This window comes from Palaemon carinicauda, chromosome 22 (genome assembly GCF_036898095.1).
Source record: "Palaemon carinicauda isolate YSFRI2023 chromosome 22, ASM3689809v2, whole genome shotgun sequence".
In the NCBI taxonomy this organism is placed as follows: Eukaryota; Metazoa; Arthropoda; class Malacostraca; order Decapoda; family Palaemonidae; genus Palaemon; species Palaemon carinicauda.
In genome coordinates this window covers 34078002-34102040 of record NC_090746.1, presented here as the reverse complement: position 1 = coordinate 34102040, position 24039 = coordinate 34078002, and the positions used below count along the sequence as shown (strand labels likewise).

Here is a 24039-nt window from a genome sequence, read left to right as displayed (position 1 = left end):
TGTAAATTTACTTTTGGTGGATAAGCTGGTTTGAGCTTCAGTTTGTAGACCACGCGATCTTGAAGTGTCACTTCGGGTATCCACTGTCCTGGAGACTTTTTCTATATGATAGCAAAGGAAATACTATAGTATAATGAAAAATGTCAGGCACTTTCAATTAGCTTTCAATACCATGTGCTGTACTGGAATTTTAACTAAAAAATCAACTCGATATACTTTAAGGTGAACCTCATTTAAATAATGGATCATAGTGTGCAGTGTTATGCAGTGTTCAGTTTTGGATTATTTCCCCACAAATGAAGTAACCTAATAATACTAGGTAGCTTGTGCTAGATATTAAATAGACAATCAAAATTAGTGGCAAGCACAGGTAAAAGGAACATTCTTTGATATTGTAGTCTTCTTGGCAAGCAGCATAGCCATCAAATTTTTTAAACGTTCCTGTGTTGTATTGCGTGGTATATCAAGAATTAACTGAAAATTATAACCAGGCATATGACAATACTTATTCTGGATTCTTCCATCATTAAAGATGCTTATTACAAATATTCATACATTCATGAATCATTTTATATAGAATTTTTAATATGTTAAGAACTATTTAGTATTTCAAGGTTTTAATAATTTAAAAGTTACCTGGCTTGAGACACATTTGCAAATTTAATAAAATTCCTGCAATGTCGTGATGTGTAACATAAAAATAAACTTGGGGAAAATAGAAGCAACAAAAAAGTATTACAAAGAACACTTAATATTCCACATTTACTACAAAGGTACAGTACTAAAAGTGCAACTACACAAGTTCAGCATTAGTATACCATAAATCTGCAAAAGCACTTCAGTTAAAAAGTTATAAAATATAATTTGATATTTACATGGTTTAAACAATTGAAAGTAATACCAATTTAGTGGTTTTTATTTTTGCAAAGATGTGCTTCTGCAGACCTTTTTTCTTTAATGTGCTATGCTAACCATGCATAATTGGCTACTGTACAAACTCTACAGCACTTGCTGCTTCCTCACAGTTAATTGTTGTGATAAAAATTCAGATTCAACATGCACTACTGTGCTGAAAAATGCAATATAGTATGACATTCATGAGGTACTCCAACCAGCAAACAATGTCCACAATAATTTTATCATGCTGACTAGCATTATTTTATTTTAATTGGAATTTTTATTTGTTTAGAAGCTACCTAACCACTGATTTTCTAATCTAATAAATTCTATTCATCCAATGTACAGGTACAGTATACTGTATTTGCAAATAACATATTTTATTTGAATTTCATAAGTTGATATAAAAATAAATGAATCTGAAACCTCATAAATACTGTAAATACTGTAGAGTAATAATTGGATGTCACATGAGCTTTATTTCTATATTATCTGTGGGGTAAAATACATTGATATAGTCAACCAGCCAAAGGCTCTAAAGTTTCAGATCACAACTATTCCTTTTCAGTAGCAAAGTTAATCTAAATTAAGTTATGTAATACCCTGTAGGTGGTGTATAAGTAGTTAACATTAAATTATTTCTGTGAACCACCCTTGATGTTCATATTGCTTCTTCCTCAGAAACTTGTTTAATTGACATTTACCCGTAAAGTTTTTAAAAATCTTTTAAATTATTCCATTTTCTTTCTCTTCAATAAATACGTCCTTAATAAAGACACGAACACTCTAGCTGTAAGTGGTAACTGACGCGCCAGTATCATTGTCTCATTAAGTTTCTCAGTTGTATTGGGTGTGATGAGATCTCTCCTGATTATTTGCATAATACTGCATATAAAGATGTCTTCCCATGGTCTTGTTAACAATTAATGTGTGTACTGTGCATAAGAACTGTTTCAGAAGATCATGATCGGCATTCTCTTTTTGTATCTTGTCTAGGGAAATACTTTCATTTGAATAAACGTTGTGAAGAGTGTATTTTCCTCATAGTAGGTTTCAATTTTTACCAATAGTTAACAACGAAACCCACAAAGGAAGATTGATGTTAGTTCAGGAGAAAAGCCAGGGAAGACTAGCCTTGATGATTATAGGAGGGATGATGACAATAATGACATGCCTTCACCTTCAAGCAATCCACATAATCAGCCGTGCTTTGATAGTGATGAACTTTATATTCATAAACTGTTGACATTGTTAGCTTCCTTTGTTAAAGTTCAGAAGTCCACTGACTCCTCTTTTAAAAGAGATTCTGGTCCTACGTGGCCCATTGTCAAATCTAACCTAATTCCCTCCCCATGTTGAGTAGTGTTTCATTCAGTAAGGGTTCTGAAAGTTCATTGCGCAATACAGAATTCAAAGCCTCTCGCAGACCCTCGTATTCTTTACTTACAGTACATTAGTCCCTTTTACTGCTAAACCCATGCAAGCCACTACTGTATCCTAGTTCCTCTGTAAGACAACTACATAGTGAGGCTGAAGACTGATTGGGCAGCCGATTCTTATATCTCTCCACTCGCTAACGTACGCACTCCTAAAATGACAAATTTGTAAGTAATTTGTATTTTTTCTAACGATACAAACCTGTAGCTATTTAAAGGGATGATATTACTTTCAGCAAAGCTGGAAGATGAGCCATATGACTTTTAACAAGGGTTAACTAACACACCCATTAGTTAGCAGGGGGGTGGGTGGGTAGCCCACTATCCCATTCACTCACACACCTGGTTTGTGTTACAACTTTGGCTTGCAGATAGGACTTCTTGGGGGACAGGTGATGGGGAGTAACTCCTTATGGTTTTTGGTTTAAGAGCCTGAAAGGGAGGGGTTTTAGACCTCTTATAGTCCTGGTACAATTGGCACTGTCATGGCTTCTAGCTCAGACTTGAATGAGCTTGATGCCTTTGAGGTGGAGGATTGCTTGAAGGATTCCCTCTTGCAAGGGAATGGCACCAGTTGTCCACCATGCTGGAAGTCCTTTGGAAGGGGATGGTCCCCGTTGGAACAAAGAGTCCTTTCCAGGAATCAACTGGTCTGGACCTGGGGAAGCGAGTCTCCCTAGGGCCTGATTGATTGATTGATTGAGTTATCTGGCATCCTGACATCCAAGGTCAAGGGCCTGAAGGTTTAGCACTGAACCTATGGGCAGAAGGCTTCTCTTGATGGAGTGGAAATCGTTAACGAGAGATAACTGTCATAAGAAGGACGACGGGTGTTGTCTTTGTGGCGATAACATGATGGTCGGTTGTTTTGAATGGTAGAGGAGATCCTTGTTGCTTGATCATGAACTGGCGAGGGACAATCCTGATCTGACCTAAAAGGAGAGTGACTCTCATGAGTTGACCTGTAGTCACCAGTTGGCAAGTGACGATCCAGCGCTGGTGAATGGCACTTGCAAGCCATAAGGCAACAAGGGGATGGTGTATTTCTAGGCGAATGACGAGTAAGCAAATGCCGATAACCTGGTGAACAACGAGGAGCTGGCGAACAAGTTGGTAAAAGCCGAGAAGTCGGTGAATGGTGAGGAGGTGAACGCCAGTGAACTGGCAAACGACGAGCAGTTGGCGAGTGGGGAGCAACTGAAGAGAGATGAGAGACTAACAAATGATGCAAGGCTGGCGAACGACAAATCAACGGTGAGTCCTGAAAAGGTGGCGAGTGACAAGCATGCGCTAGCTGATGGAGAAATTGCAGGTGACGATCTCTGGTTGGCAAGTGACGAGATGAAGAGTGATGGTCACAAGGTGACGAGTGACGATCGCAAGCCAAAGAATGATGCTCACGAGGTGGTAAGTGAGGGTCACAGAGAGATGAGGGACGAGCAGCAAGAGAGAGAAGAGATGCCAAAGGCGAAGGCGAATGTTTAGTAGGCGAAAATACAGATCGTCGGTCTTTGGAGGGACTGAGGAGACATCTCCTGGCCGAAGGAGAACGTCTGGAAGGCCGAGGAGGACTAGCTCCTCTAGATGAAGAGGGAGAGGTTGTCGGCGACGGCGAGGTTCCTCCACAGGGGAGACATACTCTGAAGGGCGAGGTGTCAGCTGGGAGACATGATTGCGTCTAGAAGTTCTCAGGAATGGGGTTTCTGGGGAGAGCCTCATTCGCAGACGAGAGAGGTGTTCACCCGCAGGAAAGACCTACCTCTGACTTTGCTCCACCCTAGAAGGAAAAGTCAACTCAGCATGGGGCGAAGCACAGTGTTGGGTAACTGCAGATGAAGGCAAAGGACGGGACTCATCGGCAGTCAAGGTAGAAGACACTCCAGGGTCACGCTGCTCCACTCTCATCAGAAGCCAGTATTCGTTTCCTCTCAACACCAAGATGAAGGAGTTCCAACAACGACAACTTCGACGGGGGACCGGTATCACCCAGCAAAGGCCACACCTGTAATAAATCCGAGAAGGAAAAGGTTCCACCTGAGGAAAGGGGCAGAACTGCTTCTCCAAGGGAATCAGTCCTGTCCCTTGAACCCCGAGGTTGACCTGGTGTTAATTGGTCTACACTCCTGTTCGTTCATTCCCTGAGTGACCGATTAAGCAGGAGCTTCATTAAGAGATCGGGGTGTCAAGGAAGAAGTCCGAGGTTTCTTCGACTTCAAAGAAGACCATGAAGGTGAAGTCTCTCTCTTAGACGACTTCTTGCGCCACTGCCCATACCTCTCCCAATGAGAGGCAGACCAATCCCGGAACTTACGGCAGGTGGTGTCCTAATCACAGCGCTGCCCTCGGCAGGACGGATACAAGGTATGCGGTCCGTCTCGACAGAGGACATGAAAGTCCCGCAGGAGCAGCCCTCAGGTCTTGGACATGTCCGCATGAGGACGGTCAAAGAAGAAAACAATCACACTGAAAAAAGAAAAAGCACAAAAAGCAATTAAGTCAAATGGCAAGTCAACTGAAAGGTGGTGAGCAGTAACATCCGTTCTCCATTGAGCCAAAAGCAAAAAACGGATTTTGAGCGAAGCGAAAAATCTATTTTTGGGTGAGATAGCCATGGCGTCCTGATGGAAGGTTCCTTTTTGGTAGCTTCCTTGGGTATATAACTACTAAATATTCCCAGAGAATTTAACCACAGGTTATCACAGAATTTTAACTTCTGGAGCGAGTATCCTAAAGGTTTCCCTTTAAGACATCGTATATCAACAGGGGACGCATGTATTAACGCGCCACATAGCTATCTACACCCTACATAGAGTTAACACTTCGATGTGTAGGGGCAGAGAATAGCTGGGGAGCCGTTCCACAGCTAATCTCGTTCGTGGCTACTTTTGGTACTCGAGACGTAAACAAACGGGCGCCATTGCTAAATGACGTCACGTCCGTCCTCATCCTGAAGCCAGTTGCTTGCCGATCACCATGATACAGCAGAGCAGGGTGGGACCTGAAAAACTGGACGAAGTAGCAGGGAGGGTCCATCAGGACGCCATGGCTATCTCACCCAAAAATAGATTTTTCGCTTCGCTCAAAATCCGTTTTTGGGGCTCAAGCCATGGCGTCCTGATGGAAGAATACCAGAGAATCAATGTATCGTGGTAGATTTTCCCCTTTTAGTGTAAGTGCCGAGGGCTTTGAACAGGTTAGCATAGTAATCTTAATAGAAGAACCGTAGGGAAGAGAACTTCCTGCCCCCCTAGCAGTGAAGTCCCCACGGGCCATGCCGAAGATCAAAGTGGTCATCGAAGGGCTACTCACCTTGCTGGGAGAACCTGAAGAACTTGGAGACAAGACTGAATGGTTGGCATTCATATAGGAACATTCTCAAGGGCAGACAAGTGGTGGTTAGGCACTGTATGTTAATGGAGAATTGTCTGGTCTCTAAGATATGAAGTAAGTAAGTATTCGTGTCGGAATATTACATTGCACAGGTGAGTATATAATAAGGGTTGAAACCTTAGTAATCTTCATCAACCATAAGAGGAAGGGGATAATAAAACTATGACAGACGTGTATTTCATAGTATAAGTAGGAGCGGATTGAGACGCACAAGTAATAAAATAGAAATTTTATTTCACAATTGCAGAATATATTAATGAAATGCAATAAATATGTAAAAGTAATTTACAACAAATTATAATGTACATAGTAATGAAAGACGTGCTCTTGAATCTGAAAGAGAATTTCAAATTTATTAGTAGGCACTCGTTCCAGAGGAACGTCAGTCTTTAAAATTAAAACACATCATGCTCTAGGCATGCGACACTCGTGTGACGACTATGACATTTCACCTGGGATAAGAACAGTATATGAAAAACACTAAGTGTTTTTGAAATCACTACGTATCACTCGAGGGTCAACATAGGCACCCGTAGAGTTAGAGTCCCAAGTAATTCACTGTTCTATGCAGAGTTAGGTGCAGGATTCATAACACTACCTGCGGCTACCACAAAATGTTTGACTTCGTGCACTTGTTTCGCATAATGTTTGAAGAAAACGCGCGAAGATTTCCAGCCTGTGAAACTCTTAAGGCTTTCGAAATCCATACTCTGAAAGAAATTCAGAGACGATGCAACTTTTCTAGGATCGTGACCGGCGGGTGTACTGTCAGGATCCGCTCTGCGAATGAAGTAGGTGATTTTCGCTCTTAGTTGTTTCAGTGACAGGTCGCTGCCCGATGTTTCTCCTTTGAAGAGTTGGCCTCCACCAAAGTCCGAAGTTCTGCGAAGATAGACCTTGAGGCTCTCTACTGGACATAGAGAAACGTCGGATCCGGGAAGAGGGTAAGGTCTCCTGAGTCTGTAAACAGGATATGACCCTCTTCCCTTGATAATGCCACTATTTCGCTGACTCGGGCTCCTGAGGCAAGAGCAAAAAGAAATATAACTTTTTGAGTCAGATCCTTGAGAGGGCACGAATCGTTGTCCAAGTTGGAGGCAAAATGGAGCACCTTGTCCAGAGACCAGGAGATCGGTTTTGGTGGGGGTGCTGGGCGTAGACGAACGCATGCTTTCGGCAGTTTATTGAAGATGTCGTTGGACAGATCAATCTGGAAGGCATACATCAGTGGTCTAGTCAAGGCCGATTTGCAAGTAGAAATCGTGTTGGCTGCCAAGCCTTGTCCATGAAGGTGAATAAAGAAGGACATGCAAAAATCAATGGTGATTTCCGTAGGATTTTTTGCCTTGACGAATGAGACCCATTTCTCCAGGATGATTCGTATTGCCGTCTTGTGGATTCGGTCTTGTATTCCTCGAGGAAGTCTAGACTTTTCTTCGAGATCCCAAACCTTTTCTTCGCGGCTAGGGAGAGAAAATCATGAGATGAAGGTCCTTGATTTTCGATGATGAAGCGAAGACAGTCGACTTCTGTACTTGCTGGGAGAGAACTGGGCCCGGGAGAGGGATCAGCGTGGGCTGCAGCTCCAGGACCAGGGGGTACCAATTGCTCCGGGGCCACTTGGGAGCCACTAGGGCCGCTGTCCCTTTGAAGGTTCTCAGCTTCGAGAGGACTTTCAGCAGAAGGTTGGTGGGAGGGAACAGGTAGATCTTGGACCATCTGTTCCAGTCCAGTGACATGGCATCCACCGCTTCTGCCTCGGGGTCCTCGTACGGGGCCACATATCGAGGAAGTTGATTGTTGTCGCTCGTTGCGAAGAGATCGATCTGAAGTTCTGGGACTTGGTGAGAGATGAAGAAGAATGATCTTGCGTCTAGAGACCATTCCGACTCTATCGGGCTTGTCCGGGATAGAGCGTCCGCCGTCACGTTGCGGAATCCTTGTAGGTGAACTGCAGACAGGTGCCACTTCTTCTTCTCTGCCAGACAGAAGATTGTCAGAAGCACCTGATTTATCTGGGGCGATCTTGAGCCTTGGCGATTGAGACATCGAACTACCACCGAGTTATCTAGGGTTAGACGAATATGGATCGAGGGAGGCGGGGAGAGTTTCTTCAGCGTTAGAAGGACCGCCATGGCCTCCAAGATTTTGATGTGAAACGTCTTGAATAGGGGAGACCATGTGCCTTGAGCCTGCTTTGGTGGGAGTGACCTCCCCAACCCTCCAGCGAAGCGTCCGTGTGGATGTTGAGTGATGGAGGTGGGTGTTGAAGAGGGATGGTCCTTTTCAGGGCCATTGCTTCCGACCACGGCTTGAGGAGAAGCCGAAGTCTGTTTGGGAGCCGTCTCTTGAGGTCTCTTCGAGCAATGGATGCAGAACGTCTCCAGACTCCCGCGGCATCCTTTAGCTGTGCACGAAGCACTGGGTTTGTCACTGAGGCGAACTGTAGAGAGCCTAGAACTCGTTCCTGCTGACGTCTTGAGATCCGTTTGGATTTCAGCAGTCGCTTGACAGACCCTGCTATTTCCTTCCTTTTCTTCTGGGGGATGGAAAGGCGGTGTGACTGAAGGTTCCGCTGGATTCCTAACCATTGGAACTTCTGAGCTGGAGAGAGGCGAGATTTCTTCGCGTTTATCTTGAATCCCAGGTGTTCTAGGAACTGGGTGACTTTGCTGCAGGATCTTAAACAATCCTCGGGCGATGGAGCCCAGACTAGCCAGTCGTCGAGGTAGGCCATCACCTGGACGTCTTGGAGGCGGAGCTGTTGTACTATGGCGTCCGCCAGCTTTGTGAAGATCCGAGGGGCCACGTTGAGGCCGAAGGGCATGGCCCTGAAGGCGTAGCTTTTCCTTTGGAGTCGAAATCCTAGGTAGGAGGAAGCGCGGTGGTTCATTGGAACGTGCCAGTAGGCATCCGCCAGGTCTATGGAGACTGTGTAAGAACCTCGAGGCAGAAGGGTCCTTATCTGTTGAAGAGTCAGCATCTTGAACTTGTTGTTCGCTATGAACTTGTTGAGGGGGGATAAGTCTAGAATGACTGAGCTTTTCGGAGTCCTTCTTGGGGACGCAAAACAGTCTCCCTTGGAACCTGGTTGACTTTACCCTCCTTATCACCTTCTTGTTCAAGAGATCTAGGACATATTCTTCCAGAAGGGGGGTTGATTGTTGATAGAATTGCTGGAAGGTTGGGGGTGGTTGAGTCCAACTCCAGCCTAGACCCTTCTTGACGATGCTGTGTGCCCAGGGATCGAAGGTCCAACAATCCTGGAATTGGCGGAGTCTTCCTCCCACCGGAAGCACTTCATTGCTTCTGGTGTCCCGAGGGTTTACTGCCTCGGCCACTAGCTTCCCTTCCTCCTCTGCCTCTGGAGGGACGGCGAGATGCGTCTCTGCCTGCACCTCTGCTTGAGCCTCTACCTTTGGGATGAAAGGTAGTCGTCTGTTGCTCGAAGGCAGGGGTGAAAACCGATGACTGGGACAAGACCGGTTGGGTGACCAGTTGAAAGGTCTGCTGTGGCTGAGCAGCCACTTGGGGAGTAGCGGGTCCCGGAAACTGCCGTCTCTGTTGACGTTGCTGGGGTTTTGGCTTGGAGGATTTCCTCTTAGGTTGAGGGCCATCGTCCTGAGAGGATTTCCTCTTCTTCGACATGCCCCACTTGTGGAGAAGGTTCCTGTTCTCAGTGGCGGCCTTGTCGGTGATCTCTTTCACAAGATCAGAGGGAAAGAGGTGCTTACCCCAGATGTTGGAGGAAATCAGCCTCCGGGGTTCGTATCTCACTGTGGCACTTGAGAACACGAATTCACGACAGGCTCTCCGAGCCTTCATGAAGCTGTACAGGTCCTTAACGAGAGTCGCCATATGCGTCTTGGCGAGCACCATGTAGTGGTCGGGGACTCTAGTGTCACCGGCCATGACGTCAAGCTGTACTTGGAGGGACATGGATGCGGCGAGCCTTTCCTTCGTGTCTTGTTCCCGACGAAGGAGATGGTCATTAAGTTTCGGGAGGTCTTCATTAAACTGACGTCCAGCAACGTCAGGATCTAGTTTTCCCACCACGAAGGTATGCTGGATATCCTTCCAGTGTCGAACATCGGGGGGAGTCACCAGGGAGAAGGGTCTGCACTCCTCCAGTGCAGGGCAAGGTTTCCCTTCTTCCACTGCCTTGTGTACCGCAGCGAAGGCCTTTTCCATGAAGGGGAGGATCGCATCATCAGGTGCGACGTAGGTAGGGTGCTTCTTGCTCAGTGCCGGAAGCTTTAAGCAGGTAAAACCCCTACTTTTAAAAGCGTTAGCCAGCATAGCCTGGGCCTTCGGGAGATCGAACACTATCACCTCCTTAGGTTCGGTTTCTTCTTTAGAGGCAGGTTCGGATCGAAGCCGGACGTAACAGTCCGGATAAGCCTCAAAACTCGGGAAGAACTCCACTTCTTCCAGGGCAACCGAGCCGACCTTCTCACTGATGAAGATCTTGCCCGTTGCGATAGGCATATGCTCAGCATACCTCCAGGGGTTAGCGTGCGAGCATGCCGGGAGGTCCTTAACCGAAATCCTTTTCGGCTCCTTGGAACTTCCCATGGTCCTGATGTACTCGTGTGTCTCACGGAGTTTCTTGTCCATAAGGGCTTCAAGCATACGGAACATCTCCTGGGCGCTGGGTGGGATGGGGTCCGGGGTGGCGGAGGTAGACGGGAGAGATACTTCCGTCGGTGTAGGAGTTGGGGCGGTGGTGGAAGGCGGAGCGACCTCCTGCTCCGACTCGGTGTATTCCACTTGGTCCTCCTCATAGTCCAACTCTTCGGCCATGAGGTTCCTCTCCGTCGTCTCCGAAACCTCCGACATACGCTCCGCATTGTCGGTATCCAGGCGACACTCGTGCATGGACTGGGCCATGACAACATCGGGTTCCACCGAGATCTGGACGGTGGGGATCTGATCCTTGGGGACCACAGAGTCTGGGGATGCCTTTGGGAACAGTAAGGCCCTCAAGTCTTCAGTGGCAAGGTACGGTCCAGTGGCATTCTTCTGGAAGCCACGCACCCATCTGCGTAGCTTCTCTCGAGAAGCGTCCCTAACCTCCGCTGAAGGAGGGTTATTGAACGCCTCGACCAGGCGTTCCTGGCAGACCGTACAGTTCTGCGGGTCCCAGAACTTCAGATCACCTTTCTTGTTGGCACAAGGGGCGTGAGTCCTACACGCCGTGTGCCCATAAAACTGCGGGCGCTTCACTGCACAGAAGCCGTGGTCGCACTTCACGTGCTCCTCCTGTAAGAGAAAGAGAACATGAGTATGGGGGAGTCATAAGAATGACTTCTATTCTAAAGTTAAATATTAAATGATTAATCTTTAACTTAATATTAAGTGTGATGATCAGAGAATGGGCGGAAAAGAAGGAGATAGACACATACTCCGTGTAACCCGCCCGGCTGGTTACCGTGACCTTATCCTTAGACAATTTGTTGTGACTGAAGGCACAGGACAGAATTCAACATAGAATGCCAGGAAGGCAGTGGGAATTCTATTGGGAAATTGCGAAGGATATAAAATTGGGACTGAGGCCACTCAGACCCTAGAATTGGGAACGTAGAAGATCCCATAGGGTAACGGTTTCCGGCAACCAGCCGTGCTAAGATACACACAGCATGCTGGAAATCTGTGATATGCAAGAAGACAGCATGATTACTAATAGAACGGTAAGATAATACCTATCTATTTATGTAATCAAACCATCTGGTTGTGATGTAGGGCTATCAACATGAGATGATAGCTAGTAGAAGGGGTGCAAGTCACTTTGACGCCTCCGGAAGGCTCCGGCAGACCGATGGCACACCGGAGGCCGCTCCAGCAGAGTTTCTGGCATTAGGGAAGACAAATATAAAAGTCAGGGGTAATACCAGGATGGCGGCCTCCGGCACAGCGGCGGCACGTGGACGGTGGACGGACGACCGAAGCTATGAGGTAAGAGGGAAGGCCATCGGCTGGACGCCGGCGGGAGGCGGCAGTCCCCCGGCACACGGAGGACTGGCGGCCCAGAGGGCAAGGGATAAGTCACCAAGGTAGGAGGTGGGTATCACCGACAGGGGAGGTGGCAAGGGACCGGCACCAGGATAGTGAAAGAGACAGAGGGAGGGATGTAGGGGTACGGGCACGGACCCCAAGACATCCCACCTGAGTGTGTGTACCCATGATAAAGGCTAGCCCTATCACCCAGAAGCAGGGGCCGCAGAGGACCGGGAGCCAAGGTAGCCCAAGGGAGGGCTAGGGAACACCCAAGAGGGGGGAGAACCCCTGCGGACAAAACGCATCCAGTGGCTAACCCCATAGGACACTATGAAGGGTATATGTACCAGAGCGGACTGCACACAGGAGCTCAAGGTAGCCCTATCACTCCACCCTAAGGAGGAGTTGTAGGACAGGGGACAGGTGGGTATAGACTAACCTAAGTATAGGCTAGGCCATACAAGAGATAGGTGGGGAGGGGAGAAGAGAAGGGTCTTCTATGGAGGAGGCTCTGTACCAAAGCGGACAACAAGGAAGGGAGGACGCTCCCTAGCCTAAGGTAAGGCAGCCTGTCTGAGAACGGTGCATGGGTATCGTTTCAGCAAGGCACAGAACTAACTCCCCCAAAACCTAACCTAGAGCAGGGATGTTACACCCTGAACTAGGAAGGATGGAAGACGTATCGCTATTGCAGGGAAGGTCGGAGACCTAGCCCCAGCAATAGAGGAAGGACTAGCCGTTCCTCATTCTCGGACGCAACCCTAAGGGGGGATCATTCCCTTAGGGAGGACAGAGAAGCGATATATACTCTGATACGAGCTTGATCCCCTTACGTGGTAGGGGGAGCAAGGCTACACAGAGGGGATGCCCTAAGGCAGGGGATGAAGGAAGCATATAGGGGTCCTACTTGTAGGTTAGGTTAGAAAGGCACACTATCTAACCTGTCCCTTATATGGTCCCTGAAGACGAAAACACTTGCATCACAGTCAATAGTATTGTAAAATAATGCCACTATCTTCATAATTAAACCTAGGATCACTGAAATATATCATGCATGAACACTGATGTTAGGCGCTCTGGCCTAGGGGCTAGACTAGCAAGCTGGTATGGGGTCAGATGATGACCGATAACAAGGCGTCAAAACACGATATATAAAGTTCCTAGCTATGAAGACTAAATAACTAATAGTATCGATTAGTTAATGAGGCCGGAAAACGCTGTTGAGGCTAGCTAAATAAGGCCTGCAAAACAACAGCGACGCCATAAAATGGCGGGTCCGGTCGAGGCACAGCTCTGCCACAAAACATCAAATATCTCGAAAAGTAAAAGTTACTTTACGGTCAGAGCTTATTTAAACAATACTGGAACCTTGTACTCAACTTTCCAGAAGAAGGCGAGGCCGAGGGTAGAGACATGGCTAAGATGCAAGTCGATAAAGTACGCACAGGGAAAAGTCCGACTAGTAAGGCAAGCTACTAAACGAAGGATGAGGACGGACGTGACGTCATTTAGCAATGGCGCCCGTTTGTTTACGTCTCGAGTACCAAAAGTAGCCACGAACGAGATTAGCTGTGGAACGGCTCCCCAGCTATTCTCCGCCCCTACACATCGAAGTGTTAACTCTATGTAGGGTGTAGATAGCTATGTGGCGCGTTAATACATGCGTCCCCTGTTGATATACGATGTCTTAAAGGGAAACCTTTAGGATACTCGCTCCAGAAGTTAGAATTCTGTGATAACCTGTGGTTAAATTCTCTGGGAATATTTAGTAGTTATATACCCAAGGAAGCTACCAAAAAGGAACCTTCCATCAGGATGCCATGGCTTGAGCCCAAAAAAGGTAACGCAAGCCAAGTGTTTGCGTGAGCAGGGTAGTGGGCTACCAACCCCAGCTAACTAGCAGGTGGGGTGGTTAAAGTCTTATGGCTTGTCTTACAACTTCTCCGAAAGTAATATCATCCTTATAAATAGCATAGGGTTTGTATTTAGTGACGGAACAATAACATACAGTACTACAGTACTGTATTACAGTACTTATGTGGATGGTATGGCATATTGTATGATTCCATTAAATTTTGATGGGGTGAACAAAGTTTCAACTAAAGTTGATCATTTTCATCCTGTTTCAGAATGGCAGTGTATGTCGTTTGCTTACAAGCTCGGCCGACAACTCATCACAGGCTATCTCTTGCAGGGCAGAGAAAATGTATGCGTTAGTTCCTGAAATGCCAAAACCAGTCATTGGCACACCTCATATCAAGTGGTAAAAGATCCAAGAACTCAGCTTATTTTCACTTGACTCAAGTGAAAATACAGTTTTACCTTTGATATAGGATACAGTAATGAAGGGAAAGAAAACATGAGAGGAATTATATCCTTTCAAACCTTATGCAACCTCATTGATGAGTAATACCCTAATAAGTGAAGTAAGTAAGTTTGGAAGCTTCTTAATCTTCCAAATCTGCAAAAGTAGCTACTTCCAAGAATGTTTATACTGTATCTGTTCTCAACTTTATGGCGGATAGAATCGGTACGTTATTGTCTCAGTTTCAGAAAAAGGTTAGCATTTAGTCTTTAGGCCTTTTATAACAGAGACACATGCTGAATTGTTTAACTCATCAGTTGTATGTTGTCCTAAGATTTAAATTTGATTTCTAGCCTTAACCCCATCGTTGAAGATCATCAAGTAAGGAGTCTTTTTTTAATCATTTTTTTTTTCAGATTCTATAAAGGTTTATTGAGTTTTAATTGGCTTCTCTGCTGGATTTGTTACTATTCAAACCTTGTATAGGGAAAGCCCTGAGCTTTAAATAAATCAAAACATATCCTCCTTCCAGATTGTGATAAGTGTTTATTGCATTTTTGTAAGATGCTATATATGTTTTCCTTACTCAGAGGGAAGGACGAGGGTTCCTTACAACTTCATCGGTCTGTAGCTGACCCACGTGTGATGGATCACTTAATATTATATGTATCATGGGATACTCAAGTTTCATTCCAATCATACATATCTGACATCAACATGGCCCAATGAGTTACTTATGCTCATAAACAAACAGCATGCCTGTCCCAGGAAGACCTACAGTAGCTACCCAAAGATCCACTTCCCTTGGAAACTCCATTTCATGGTGTTCTTGTGATAATGCACATGTACAGCTATGGCTGGCATGACAGCATCGTGCATTTGAGGCTTGTCAGACTGGTCTCGCCAATGCTGCCCCAACTGGATGTGGTTACCCATTTAGGGGATGCCAGCATCCACAGTCCCCTAAAAATGTGAAATTGAGCTTTCAATGGCTATGTTTCAATCATTGTGTAAGGTCATTGTAACATTGTAATGTTTACTTCAACTTTGCAAAATGCCCGCACGTGAAACTGTATTGCACACCAGTGCTGCAGCACACTCTTGATGCTAATTGGAGGGGTAGGGACATTTCAGCGCCGCCAGCTCACCGCCGCCGATTCAGCGCTGCCAGCTCAGCGCCGCCAATTCAGCACCGCCAGTTCAGCAACAGCCATTTCAGCGTCATGTCTTTTCAGCGCCGTGGAAGTGTGGAATTTGTGCGGGTGTGTGTGTTTATGAACAAAAGAAAAGGTTTTGAACAAATGTTTATTGATAAAAAGTATTTATACTACTGTGTTTATAAACAATAGAAAAGGTTTTGAACAAATATTTATTGATAAAAAGTATTTATCCTACTGAATAGTTAAAATGGTCCCAAAAAAAGTTCAAAATACAAATATTAGTAAGCCTAGTTTAATAAGTTATGCGCATTAGCTTGTGAATATTCAACCTCATTTCTGTTTCCATAATCCGATAAGATTTTTAATATTCTTTCGTCTGCCTTTCGGTATTTCAATAGCTTTTGTTGAGGCTCATGACCTGCTTTAAGTTTCTCTAAATTTTCATCAAAATTGTTAGGTATAACATTCCTAATTCTGTATGCAGCCGTCTGTTAGCTGCTTCTGCGTGGTTATTGGTCCTATCTTCTCCTTGAAGCGTTTGTTCAAACATATTCCAAATATGTCGGAAATAACAGTGCTCTTCTTCCAATTCCTCTCCAGTTTGGACGACCGATGTAGTTATCTTCAAACCAATACAAAAGAGGAACTAGCTCCTCACGTAGGTGCGATGCTAGAGCTTCCACATGACGGTCAAGGTCGTTAACTAGGACAAATGAAAGAGCCAGTATCATTTTTACCTGTAAAGCAAAGTCCGCATTGGTATTATATGAAATCATGTGACCCATACTTTTGTTCTGTTTAATTAGATTTTGCGATAAGTGAAACAAACATCCTCTGATTTGCACATTGGGAAAACCATCTTTCATGGTTGTCAAAATCGCATGCTCAAAATCACAATTTATGGTGTTGGACCGTGCATTTGGTTCTTTCTCTTTAATTATTTCTAGCATTTTCACATATGTTGAGCGCTTCTTATTCTGCAAGAGTGCATACAGTATGGGGTGGACTCCATCAAATTTCTTGACTAAAATAACGTACACTTGATGAAATAATTGAGGTGCAATACCAAATGTGCCATCAACATACCAGATGGTTGACGTTGCTAGATGTTCCAACCAGGTCTCCCTACCAAAAATGATAATTCTCTCTCGGTTAATCCCTTAATCTGCTATGTGAAAATTTTCCTCAGTTTCGGGCGTGAGCTTATACACTTGTATTCTTCAGGAAATTCTAAGTCTTCAGTGCCTCTTGGATTTTCAGGAACCCGGTTAGCTGCAATCTTTTTGCGTCGAATAAGCTTTCGCATCGCTTGCCGGTTAGGCAGCTGGGCAATAGCAGCTTGAGACATATTTTCCAAAGATTTGTTGATTATAGTACTCGGTCCTTCGTAACTGTCCTCGGCTCTCTGACAGGCATATGTTTTCGCCTTTTCAACTTCTACCACCACTGCAGATGGCGGATGGGTGTGATCATTCATTTTCTTTAGAACAGCTTCTTCTAACGTATGAATTCTGGCACGACATCTACCGTCTTCATGGCATCTCCAGAGCTTTACATTTGTATGTGTCTTGCTTTCTTTATCAAATCTGTATATATATCCATCATGACAGAATTTCCTTCGTCCTCTCTGACTCTGAACTGTATCCTCCATGGTTTCCCAAAGACTGTACTGTATTTAGATGATTTTTTTTTTTTTTTTTTTTTTTTTATAACTAAATCACGGTTTACAAATGCTTACAAATATTCCCTTTAAAGATTTCAATTACACAACAGAATCACCGAAATTATGGCGCTGAAATTATACAAACTACTGTGTGAAGAGAGAGAGAGAGAGAGAGAGAGAGAGAGAGAGAGAGAGAGAGAGAGAGAGATTTTAATTAAACAACGGAAACACGGAGATCAATAAATAGCGGTTTGGTACTGAAATTATACAAACTACTGTGTGAAGAGAGAGAGAGAGAGAGAGAGAGAGAGAGAGAGAGAGTTAAAATTTCTTCTGGCGCTGAGATGGCTGTCGCTAATTTTTTTTGGTGCTGAAATGACCAGGCGCTGAAATGACCAGGCGCTGAATAGTACCTAACCCCAATTGGAGCACCTGTTTGAGGCCCTAGATGCTGTCTCCAAATCGTCCTCCTCCGCTCAACAAATCAGGAAGTTCAGTGGTTGGAGTTTTTCAATGTCACACAAGGTCACAACAAAAGTGTTAGTGATTTCTTCTTGCGTAACTCTTCGAAGGCCATGGACTATGGTTTTGTGTCCTAACTGTGATTTTAATCTTTCACAATATATGGATAGTGGTGGTACCTTTGATATTTACCAGCTGCACTCTATCATCTAATGGGAGAGTGGGTGGCATCACTGGACCTCATCCATCTCCTAAATCTCTCACGTGCTGGTGGCTCCAAGCGCCACACCCTGGTACACCGTCTCAGCTGGCGGACTAAACCACGTGAGGGGGTGGTGTTAACACGGCATCATTGGGCGAAAGACCCTGTTCCATAGGCAACGGCCAGGGCGAAGAATTCCTAGACGAATGACATCGGCCACGTGTTCGAGGTCAAGGCGAGCCCCCGGGTACTGGAGGAAGTCGGCTGTGACCTGGCGTGGAGAGGGATGGCCGCCTGCCAGGCTTCATCGGCCCAAGACACACTGCATGATGGTCACAACAAAAAAGGATACCATACCGGCTCGGTCGTCGCCCGGGTCAACAAGGACCGCGCCATCCGTTGCACACCAGGGCGGACGTGACAAGTGTACTACTGGTGCAACATCCCCTCCGAAGATCCGAGGAAGAGATAACGTTGCAATAGCAACATGGAACCTGAGAACCCTTGCCCAGACAGGGAAACTACAGGAACTAACGCACGAACTGGAGAAGTACACCTGGCACGTTGTGGGACTCTGTGAGGTTAGGTGGAAGAACCATGGGGAACATCTTACCGAGGAAGGTCATGTACTTTACTACAGCGGAGAGATGGACAAACATACCAATGGCGTAGGTTTTCTTGTCAACAAGAACATCAAGAACTCTGTACTAGGTTGCCGCCCATTTTCCAGCAGGGTCATTTCCATCCGCCTAAGAGCAGCACCATTTAACATCACAATAGTACAGGCCTATGCACCAACAACAGACCACGACGATGATGCTGTGGAGGCATTCTACAGTCAACTCCAAGAAAACATCGACAAAGTGGACAAAAAGGACATACTGTACTCATCATCCAGGGAGATTGGAATGCGAAAGTGGGCAAAGACGCACTGAAGGACTGGAAGGAATTCTGCGGCCCCTCGTGCAATGACGTGTCTAATGAGAGAGGACTACGACTACTAGAGTTTGCCAGCTACAACAATGCGGTGCTTGCAAATACACTCGGTGAGCACAAGGCATCACGACGCTGGACATGGCATGCACCTAATGGAATCCATCACAACCAGATCGACTACATTCCTGTACGAAATCAGTTCAGATCGGGGATCAAAAGAGCTACGACAAGAACTTTCCCTGGTGCAGATGTCGGTAGCGACCATGATCTGGTGTTCGTGAACTTCAAACTCAGGCTGAAGACAATCAAGAAGCCCAAGAACACCAGGATGAAATTCAACCTGGACAGGTTGAGGGACCCCAACATCGCAGAGTCCTTTAAGGCAACAGTTGGAGGGAAGTTTGCCCCACTGTTAACGCTTGAGGAAGACCACAGCGTGGAAACGCTAACAGCTCAATTCAACAAAGTCATGATAGAGTCTGCAAACGAAACGCTTGGAAACGTTTGCAAGAAAACACAGCAATGGGTCACAGATGAAATCATGGATATGTGCGACAGAAGAAGAGAACTGAAAAAGAACAAGAACACACCCACCGGAGCAACAGAGTACAGTGAAATCAACCGCAAGATAAGAAAAAGCATGAACCAAGCCAAAGAAGATTGGATTGGAAAACAGTGTACAGAAATTGAGGAAAAGCTGGAGAAGAACAACAGTAAGCGAGCGTTCCAAATCGTGAAAGATCTAACAAAAACAAAGCAAGCACGAGTCAGTACCATCCAAGACAAAGCAGGGAACTGCCTCACGGAAGAAAAAGACATACTCAAGAGGTGGACAGAGTACTGTTCCGACCTTTACAACTACCAGACCAATGGAGATCCCAATGTAACATCGTGCCACAAATCATCTAACAACGACTTCCCAGTACTGAGAGAAGAAGTGGAGGAAGCGATCAGATCGCTAAAACATGGAAAAGCTGCAGAAGTAGAAAACATCCCTGCAGAACTTATAAAGCATGGCGGAGAGACAGTGACTGACATTCTCACTAGCATCTGCAACAAGATCTGGTAGACAGGTGAATGGCCCACACACTGGAAACAGTCCCTCATCATCACGCTTCCCAAGAAAGGCAACTTACAGCAATGCCAAAACTATAGAACAATTGGTCTTATCAGCCACGCAAGCAAAGTGATGTTGAGAGTCATTCTGAACCGACTGAGACCCCAGGCAGAAGAGATCTTTGCTGAAGAACAAGCTGGGTTTAGAAGAGGAAGGAGCACAACGGAACAGATTTTCAATCTTCGAGTTCTGTGTGAGAAGTACAGCCAACACCAGCAAGACATCTTCCACGTGTTCATTGACTACAAAAAGGCATTTGACCACGTATGGCATGATGCCCTCTGGGCCACAATGAACAGGTACAACATGGGACAAAAACTGATACAGACAATCCAACAACAGTACAATAAAGCAACCAGCGCGGTCCTTGCCCAAGGCAAAATAGGCGAATGGTTCCACACTTCAGTAGGTGTCCACCAAGGCTGCCTTCTGTCACCAACCCTGTTCAACATCTTCCTTGAACAAATTATGACAGATGCACTCGAAGGTCATGTGAGCACAGTTAGCATCGGAGGACGAACAATCAGCAACCTTCGGTTTGCTGATGATATTGACGGCCTGGCAGGGAACGAAGATGAGCTGGTCAACCTCGTGAAACGTCTGGATGAAACATCAACCAGATACGGAATGGAAATCGGTGCTGAAAAAACAAAACTAATGAGAAACAGTGACGAACCAATCAAAGCAAAAATTGTGGTCGGTGGTCAACAACTTGAAACAGTCCAACAATTCAAGTACCTTGGTGCAATCATCATCAGCCAAGAAGGATCCAAACCAGAAGTACATGCAAGAATTGCGCAAACAATAGCGGCGCTAACAAAACTGAATCCAATCTGGAAAGACAAAAACATCGCTGTCAAATCCAAATTGAGACTATTGCATCCCCTAGTCATTTCCATCCTTCTGTATGCTTGTGAATCCTGGACACTGACGGCAGAGCTACAGAGAAAGATCCAAGCTGCAGAAATGAGATGCTTCAGACGAGTGCTTGACATCTTGTACATTGAGCATGTCACAAATGAAGAAGTCAACAGAAGAGTGAGACTACACTTAGGGCGCTATGAAGATCTGCTGTCCACAGTGAAGAGGAGAAAACTAAAATGGTATGGCCACACAACAAGATCAAGCGGCCTGTCCAAGACAATTCTCCAAGGAACAGTTCAGGGGAAGAGGAGAAGGGGGCGGCAGAGAAAGAGGTGGACCGACAACATTGCTGAATGGACAGGAAAAACCTTCGCCCAGACCCAGGCACTCGCACACAACCGTGACAAGCGGAGGCTCCTATTGTGGTGTTCCACCGTGCAGCGCCCCTACGATCCTGGTGGATTATGGGATCGGTAACGGTAACGGTATTGTGGGATTAGGGGTCAAGTGCTGAAAAGACAAATATTTCAATCACGCAAGTCTTTTGCTAGTCTCGATACCTTATGGGCAATGTGTTGTACATTCAAAGCAGCCAGTGGTAGACAGCTAGGGTGTCAGCAAGGTACCAAAATTACACAAGTGGAGTTTTCAAGTAGCACTGCTGCCATCCCCGAGATGCCTGGTGCATATGGTGTTAGGAGCTAACCAACATCAAACCCCATCACTGCCAGGCATATGTGCAGGAAGTGTGGAGGTTGTCACTACCCTAAGAAAAATGCCTGCTTGGCAAGGTCGCTTGCTTGTTATACTGCCAGAAAACTGGCCACATGAAAAAATACTGTAGAAGCAGGAAGGCAACAGTGTATTCCACTGCTGCCTCAGTAGTGATAGGAGCAATCTTCGCCGCGACACAGCACCCCACCCAACCAACCATCCTGGTCAGGGTGGCAGAGAGGAAGGGGCCCAGGTTCATGAGTGATACGAGCTCAAGTATGTGTTGCGGGCACAGAGATACTGTACTGTCGTTCCTCAACATAGGGGACGTAAGCATGTTTTGCCAAGCCTCACAAACTGCATCTGTTATGCAAAATGTGCCAACAGTTTCCGTTTCAAAAAACCTAAGGATTGCAGAATATTTACAGAATTATGCGAGAATTTGGTCGATCAATGACCCCCTCATAAATGGAAAATCGCATATTTTGAAACACACAACTAACGAATAATTTCATTAGGGCCATGGCAACCAGCAACTTGCCTATTCAAACGTGTTAACTACCCATTTCCAATACTTTCTATGTACTATACTTTATTTTTTTATGATATTAAATTGGTCTTGTAAATAAATCAATCATTTAATATACTTTAAAGTTCAGATAACTTGAAAAAAGTTAAAATTACAACCAGGATGGGTGTATATACTGTATATTTCCCGTTATAACACGACCTAAAATACGGAGAAATTTTAATAAGTTTTTCATATCTAGTGTATAAGACAACTGGTGAATAGCAAAACTATCACTGTAAAGACTAGCTTCTGTTGTATCATTGAAAATCCAAAATTATCAAAATAAAGGAGATTTTTTATATCGTACGTTTCCTAAACACGCCAAAAAGCACAATAAAAAATGACGACCTTTGTTTTGTTTACGTTTATCCCTGATTATAACGAAGAAACGAACTCATTTACACATCTGTGTATAGGTTAGGTTTTATATTATGATTTTGTTAATACCAATGTTGTTCTTAGAACTTCGAAATAAATGAAATAAGGGATTTTGACGAAGGAAAAATCCATTTTGGGGAAATACTAGGGGTTTATTTCTCACCCACCATCAGACACTTAAGAGTCTATTCAGGCGGGCCTTGATGTGTGAAAATAATTTTTTCCAGTTTATATTTTGCTCTGTATCTTTTCAGTTATTCGCTAGCAATTTGTATTCAGGCTTAATAGTTTTCTGATCACTATTATAACACTTTCCAAAGAGATAAGTCTTCAGGTTTTTCTTGAAAGCTGCCACATTTTTGCTATTCCTGACATCAAGACCAATGGGAGGTTGTTGAAGAGTCTCTATGCAGCATAACAAAAAGTTCTTCCTCCTATTGCATGATTCACACTAATTTCGAATAGTCTATATGGGTCATCAGCATGTCCTAACTCTTACAGCAGCGCTAGCTTGAGGGTAGGGGACCAAACAACCACGAAGATATTTAGGCTTATCACTTGTAAGTGCCTTGTGAGTCAACAAACAAATCTTGAATTAAATTCTAGCCTTAACAGGTAACCAATGTAGATCGATCAGTGCAGGAGTTATTCTCTCCCAAAACTTAATGCCTTTAATCAGTCTAGCCACCCGGTTTTGCACATTTTGAAGCTTTCTTAGTAGTGTATTGGGAAATTTATTTACTGTACGCTCCATCTTCGATCATAATAAACAAACGAACGCATTAAACACACATGATCAAAGTGATAATGATATTAAAAGCATTTAGCAAATATGTTATTACAAATATTTTACTTACAGTATCCATATAAATTCCTAAATTCGTAGCAAAGCAGGATTTTTTTTCTTTTTTTTTTTTGCGTTTAATCAACAATAGCAAACTGCCGCTAATGACAGAATGATAATTTACGTTGATTTTAAACAGTTACGAAAAATAATTGTCCTTTCCATATTCAAAATACTTTCCCTAACTTCAGTTATAAGTTAACTTGCACCCACTTCAATTATGGAACCATCTGGAAAAAGGTAAAAGAAGAAAGTCCTAGGCGATTTTAAAGGCATCGAAGAATTAGGTTACCGCTATAACGTTCGATGTGACAGTGACAGATGGATGCGAAAATTGGAGAAAGTAAGGAAAATTTAATCATGATTAATTTCTAATATAACCGAAACTTTGTTAAACAGCAAAGATTTCATTTCTTAGATAGATAGAGAGAGGTAACAAATAAGGGGTAGCGAAAGGTATCTAGAGAGAGAGAGAGAGAGAGAGAGAGAGAGAGAGAGAGAGAGAGAGAGAGAGAGAGAGAGAGAGAGAGATGGTTTTAAATGTACTAAACAATAAATATGATAGATTATAACACATGGGTGCTTATGTAATTTTAACTGTATAGATGGTTTGAATAAGTTAAGAATTGGTATAAACAATACTTCGTTACTGTATTCGTACACGCATATTCTTGAGAGCGGCAGCTACACATCACCTGATCTGATCACAGCCAAAATTAAAACAAAAAAAAGTCAGCAATTCTGGATTTTTAAAACACACACCGAAATTTAAAAACACAAGTACATGTTTTGTTATAGAGCAGTTAACTATTTAAAGAGTAGCAATTTTCTGGAATAGAATGGTGTTTCTTAAAAAATAGTGGTTTGCTGACGAAATCGGATGCCGTATTTTAAGCTAAGATTGAAATGGATGTATACACGGTAAATTTTTTCTTTTCGTATTCAATTGACAATTTTTAAGAAAACCCAATTTGGTTTCTTCATCTATATGTAAGTATTGTATAACACGAGAGAGAGAGAGAGAGAGAGAGAGAGAGAGAGAGAGAGAGAGAGAGAGAGAGAGAGAGAGAGAGAGAGAATCAGCTGTTGTAATCGAATGCCGT

General features: G+C 44.5%; 1 protein-coding gene across 5 annotated transcripts in view; it reads right to left on the bottom strand.

Annotated features, from left to right (window-relative positions):
* The window catches only part of LOC137616396 (mucin-17-like), a 436827-nt gene that overhangs the window by 49541 nt on the left and 363247 nt on the right, over positions 1 to 24039 (bottom strand). For 2 of the 5 annotated variants that reach the window (XM_068346103.1, XM_068346105.1), the window contains one exon: positions 12 to 101. The exons of the other annotated variants lie outside the window; for them this stretch is intronic. In XM_068346103.1, the coding sequence (XP_068202204.1) occupies positions 12 to 101 (90 nt within the window). The remainder of the gene's footprint in view (positions 1 to 11; positions 102 to 24039) is intronic. 5 annotated transcript variants of the gene reach the window in all.